The sequence below is a fragment of the Lactuca virosa genome, chromosome 7 (assembly GCF_052849685.1).
Source record: "Lactuca virosa cultivar CGN04683 chromosome 7, Lactuca_virosa_CGN04683_v6, whole genome shotgun sequence".
NCBI classification, from domain to species: domain Eukaryota; kingdom Viridiplantae; phylum Streptophyta; class Magnoliopsida; order Asterales; family Asteraceae; genus Lactuca; species Lactuca virosa.
Window position 1 is genome coordinate 49,955,756 of NC_136432.1, and position 6,453 is coordinate 49,962,208.

Here is a 6,453-nt window from a genome sequence, read left to right on the forward strand (position 1 = left end):
AAAACTTTGGTTGTTTGTTCACTTCAGACCTTGAATGATTTGATTGAGATGAAGGTTGTTTAGTTGTTGAAAAAGATGAATTTTTAGCTTTGAAAACATTTTTGGGTGATTGTGATTCAGACACATATTTATTTCTTTGAGCCAGATTTTTCTTTTTGTCTGAAAAAGTTGCTGAATTCACAGTCTTAACAGGTTTTGTCGTTTCATTTGACATCTTTTGAGACTCAATAGTCTGCCAAAATATTTTCTTCCTAGCTTGTCTTTTTGAAATGTTATTTTCTTTCGAAAATTTGTCAATTTGATCTTTGAATTCCTTGGAGTTTAGTTTGACAACATTTTCATTTTCCACTACAACTGGTTTTGAAATTTCTTTTTCAATTTTTGATTTTTCAACCCATTTTCTTTGTGGTTTTTGACGTTGAAAAGCGTACGAATTCTTTGTTAGGTTGTTTTCAACTGTGCTTTGATTTGCGAAGAAACCTTCATCTGTTGTTTTCAAATTATCTTCTTCAACTAACTTCTTTAATTCTGGTTTGACATTCTCAACATTTCCAGTAGTTACGAACACTTGATTTGGGAAGATGACATCATCTGTACACTTGAAATTTGGATAAACCACAGTATTCGTTTCAAGAAAGTGAACACCTTGTTCATTCATCACCTTTTCAAAATTTTGTGTATCACCATACACTTGATCAACCACAATTCGAGGAATTTCTTCTTCCTTTGAAGATTTCTTTTTCTTCGAAATTTTCTCTTCATTTTCATCATCGCTATCATCAGTTTGACTATCTCTGATGTCCACGAAGTCCAAATCACAAACTTTCGAAGTTGAGGGTTTATCAGTTTATATCTTAACCATCAAGTCCTTAACTTTTTCTTTCCCTTTAGATGTTGATGCAACATTAATAATAGACAACCGAGAACAATCAACATCCTCTAAATCACTAATTTCACTAATATTATCAGAATTATCTTCAATATCAGCAAAATTAAATTGAAAATCAGATGTTGAATTCTCAGTCTTTTTCAAAATTTTAATTTGTTCAGATTTAGTCAAAGTATCATTCACAATGTTCACTAAATCATTCGTATCAAGACATTCATCGATTTTGACAATTCCATATTTATATCTATCATCAGGAACTTTGTCAAAATCAGCAATCATTTTCTCACAATTATACGAAATATTATCTACCTTCGCCCTCTCATATTCTAGAAAAGGCAGTAATTTTCTATGTTGCTCTTTACTAATTTCACACGAATGATGCAACTCAGTTAATTTTCCATATAATCTCTTAGCTGAATTACAATATATGTTTCTTTGTGTTAACAAGAGTTTAACATCACTGGATAAAGAATCCCTATCACACATGATATTAGTGATCTGTAACTCTAAACATTCAACTTTACTTATTTTCGCATCTAAACGCTTTTTGGTCTCTAACAATTCCATGGACAGTTTCTTAGCTTCATTGCTAGCAGACACAACAATCAAGTCAAAATAAGTAACAGTTTCATCAAAAGATACTAGTTCAGAGTTATATGCATTTATTGGAATATTAAAAGATTCAAGAATATTACGTACCTTAGTTGTCATAGGAGATTTGTCAGATGTCTTTGATACGAAACATCTGCCTTTCACCTCAAACTCCTCTTCATCCGAATCCTCTTCCAATTTCGCATACATCGCACCATGAGTGGGATTTCTCATCTCTTCATCATCTGATCCAGACGACCAGATTTGATAAGTTCCATCTTCATCCTGTTCACCTCTTGCTACCAGAGACAAATTCTTTGCTTTTGCATGAACCTCCTCAAGCTTCTCAGAGTAATAAGCTTCATCTTTGACCTTATTCTTCTTTTCATCCTTCTTTCGAAGCATACAGTCATTAGCAAGATGATTGGCTCCATTGCAGTAGTGGCAATCCACACCCGAATCACCCTTCAGCTTTTTCTTACTCTTTACTTCAGACACCTTCGAATCTTTCTTCTCAACCTTCTTCTTTTCCTCATCAACAGTTTTACTCAAAACACTTCCTTTTCCCTCAGGTTTCTTAGCCTTCGAATTGAACGACTTCTTGAAAAACTTCTTTACACGATTGTTTGAGTAAAATGCTATTGCTTCATCATCTGAGTTCATGATGAATCCTTCTTCCTCCTCCGAATCACCTTTTTCGAACATTTCTTTCTCAGAAACTTTTGAAATTAGAGCTAACGGACCTCCCAAACTGACCTTCGACTCCTCAGCAATTTCATTTACCTCACTTTCGTGTGTCTTCAATTGGTTATATAAATCGTTAAGAGTTGATGTATCAAAACTCTGCTGGTTCTTTACCATCATACTAACGCTTCTCCATTCTTTTCGAAGACCCATCACAAAGATGAGATTGAATTCCATTGAAGTCCTGGTGATTCCATAGCGATTGCAACGATAGATTAACTCGTTCAGACGATCATAGTACACTTCAATTGTTTCACCTTCTTTTTGTCTGAAATCTTTCAGCTCAACCAAGCACTGTTTGACTGAATTGATTTTCGTCTTCTCACTTCCTTGAAACTTTTCTTTCAGATTGTTCCAGATCTCCTTAGCAGTTGTACAACTCCTTATGTAATTGTACACAACTGGAGGTAAAGCTCCTCGTAATTCCCTCATACATCTCTTCTCCAATTTCTTTAGACGATCAATTTGATTATCAACACCAGAACTTGCAGAAGATGATCCAATCGGTTGAACATTCGTCGGAGGATTGACATTTCCAGAAATACACGACCACAATTCTTCATCAAGACCATTCAGATAATCCTGCATTCGTTCAGCCCACTGATTATAGTATTCAGGAATTAGCATTGGAATTTTGGTCGATGATCCTAATAGATGAGAAAACGAAGTCATTGAATTGAGATTGAAGTTCGCCATTGATGAACAGATGAAAGTTTTAGATATTTTTGAAATAACAACGAGAATTTGAGAACGATTAGCTGAAATGATCCACAAAAATCAAGAAGAACACTCGATTCAACAATTTTGATGCAGAATCGAATCACAACCTTAAATCTAAGAGAATTTTTCACTTTCAAAAAGTACGGAAACTTTCTGAATCAAAATTGATTCAAAAACTTTTTGAAACAAGGTGAAAATCAGATCGCAGATTGTAATTCCTGCTCTGATACCAATTAATGAATTAATGAATCGAGTAAGTAACAAATCAGAGTATGTAAGAATTCGAGATTGAACAACGGATGTAAATAAGATCTTGTTTCAGCTCAATTAAGCTCTCAAAGTTTACAGAGTACAAAGATAGGTTCTGTTAAGATGACTCTTATCTAACTCTAGTAAACATCCCTATTTATAGGAAACAGAGAAAGCGTACAAAAAATATACTAAGGCATAGACACTTAAGCTTCGTATAAAAGCGCCTTAGTAAAATAGATTACAAAACATACGAAGAGTACAAAATACACTTCGACTAATTACAACATATTTGACCCTTACAACATTTTTCCGTGCCACGTCACAATAACGCATTCGGGCGTTGCCCGCACCATGTAGTCTAACAAATATGGACCATGACACATTTTGATGCCGAATCGGATATAGGAAGTAACCCCCAAAAATTTTCTTCTTGAGGCCCTGTTCCTTGGAACCCAGCTCCCCCTTGACTCATGCATTATGCTTGATTTGCGTAGCATGAGGTCAAAAAGAAGATCATGTTCACAGCTAAACAATCCTATATTAGTTCATGTTCTTTGAAAGGACCAACTCATTCAGGTCTAATTAATAACTTAAAAAAAAAATCTAGATTCATCTTTTAGAGGTTTATCTATTGTATATTGTATATTAAAACTCAACTTTTAATAGTATAAAATATAAATTTCGTAGTATAATCAGATATAGGATCATTAATTGATTTCAATATAAACGTATAACATAGTTACATAATAATGGATTCTAAGAGTACGATTTCCTAAAATATATATCAACTTCGATTCCCTTTTACGATACGTCCACTTTGTCATATAATCGTTGAGGATTTTTTTTTCTTTATGTTTCGATAATTCATTAGAAAGAACTTAGTTAGAAGATAATTTTTTATAATTAGAGTTCTACTTGTTGCACGGTTAATACTAAGGAATCAATTATAAAAAAAAAACAAACAAATAATATTCCTTCATGTAGATTTTCGGCCTTGTCGATTTTCTTCTCAAACAAATAACCATCGTATTTCCATGGATTCCAAGGTTTTATTTTTATCATCCTCCGCCTCTATAAATACTCTATCTCCACTTTAATTATTTTATTGACACACAGGTGATCGATCATGGCCATGGTGGAGACTGGTGGAGGAGCGGCGGCGGTCAATGTGCACCATGGGGTGACCTTGAGCATAGCCAAAGACGACACTAAAGATAACGCAACTTCAGCCCCCTACTTTACTCGTCAATTTTCTCAAAAGGTTTTCTTTTTTACTCAATAACGTTCTTTAAACCATTACGGATATATGTATGTACTGCATGCATATGTGTGCTTGTATGTATTTCTTGCTCGACTTTACGATTGTGGTCTTTTGGCAGCTGATGGCGGAGTTGCTAGCTACATACTTCTTGATATTTTCCGGTTGTGGCGTGATCATGGTGAACATTGACAAGAAAAATCCGGTGGGTATGCCTGGAATAGCCATCGTATGGGGGGCGGTGGTGATGGTGATGGTTTACACTGTCGGTCACATCTCCGGTGCACATATAAACCCTGCAGTCACCATTGCTTTTGCTTCTTGCAAAAGGTTTCCTTGGAAAGAGGTGATTTTGATATTGATTATTGATTATGTTCTTGATCTTGACATTAACGTTTCATTAATATCTCTTCAGGTACCCGGATACGTGATTGCTCAAATCCTTGCATCAATCCTAGCGAGCGGAACCCTAAGGTTAATATTCAGTGGAACACATGATCATTTCGTAGGAAACGCTCCTATCCACTCGAACCTCCAATCCTTCGTTATGGAAATTATTATCACGTTCTATCTCATGTTTGTCATCACTGCAGTTGCCACGGACGATCGGGCTGTCAGTACTGTTTTCTTAACTTTTTCTTATTACAAATTATATTTTACGCCATATATAACTATAAGTCTACACTTTTACTTAACACAGACAGGACAACTAGCTGGGGTTGCCATTGGATCAACTGTTCTACTTAACGCCATGTTCGCAGGGTACAATCTAAATATACTAATACATGTTATTTCTTAAGTGGTTATGGGAAGTGTACTTTGAAACATGTATTTTGATATGACAGGCAAGTATCGGGGGCATCAATGAATCCAGCAAGAAGCATAGGGCCAGCGCTCGTGTGGAACCAATACCAAGGGCTGTGGGTTTACATTTTGGGTCCGATGATTGGGGCCATAGGTGGTGCATGGGCGTATAATACCATAAGGTTTACCGATAAACCATTGTATGAGATAACCAAGAGGGAATCTCAACAATGATTTTTATTAGTGTTGTAGGTTTGTTCGAACCCATGGGTTTGTTTACAAGAGACGAACTAAAAAGTGAAACAAATAAGTCATTACAAATGATATAATATGCTCTGTCACACTATTTTCTATAACAATATTTAGTATGATTGTAACATAAAATATTAGTGATTTAAATTCACAATGATCACTACAAAAAATGCCAATTACCGGTGACAAATATCATCGCTAATACCGGAATCGCCGCTAAAGGTAATAGCGGCAACAAGTCACCGCTATTGTCGTGTCGCTATTGATAAAAAAACACCGCTAATACGATATGTCGCCGCTAATATCCTTTTTTCTTTTTTAAACAACCTTTTTTTCTCAAGTGTAGAAAAACTGATACGGAGTATCAATAACACGAAACATTAATTGCAGAAAAAATTGGTACAATATGACATGTCATTTTATGTAACAAAAGTGTTATAAAGATCCAATACATGTCAAATTAAGTAACAACGATGTTATAAAGTTATATGTAATACAAAGTCTTAAAAAACGTAAATTAATCGGACATGTCATTATCTTGGTTCTCCTTGTTTCCTCTCGTATCACTTTGTGGTTTCATTGATTTAAAAAAATGCTTGAAGTTTCGCACTATACGTTAGGTCGTTAAGCATTGCTCGAAGATTCTCTAACTACATAATATATATACAACATAAACTTATAAGTTAAGCTATCAACATAAACCAAAATTAACAAATTACTAAGAATTACCAAAATATAAGCAAACTACAAATTACCAATATAAACCAAACTACCAAAATATGATCAAACTAATAATTACCAAATTGTATGTAAAATACTAATTACCAAACTATAATCAAACTAATAATTACCAAAATTTAAGTAAACTATCAAATTACCAATTATCAAACTAACACACTATTTAATTACCTTATAAGTTAAACCAACAACCAAACTAACAAAC

At 34.4% G+C, this 6,453-nt stretch overlaps 1 protein-coding gene across 1 annotated transcript; it reads left to right on the top strand.

The window, feature by feature from the left end:
• The first annotated feature begins 4,322 nt into the window (after positions 1–4,322).
• Positions 4,323–5,492, top strand: LOC145124969 (aquaporin NIP1-1-like). Its single transcript, XM_079060449.1, has 5 exons — positions 4,323–4,457; positions 4,576–4,800; positions 4,870–5,067; positions 5,155–5,216; positions 5,300–5,492. The coding sequence occupies exons 1-5, from the start codon at positions 4,323–4,325 to the stop codon at positions 5,490–5,492; spliced, it is 813 nt and encodes a 270-aa protein (XP_078916575.1).
• The last annotated feature ends 961 nt before the right edge of the window (positions 5,493–6,453 follow it).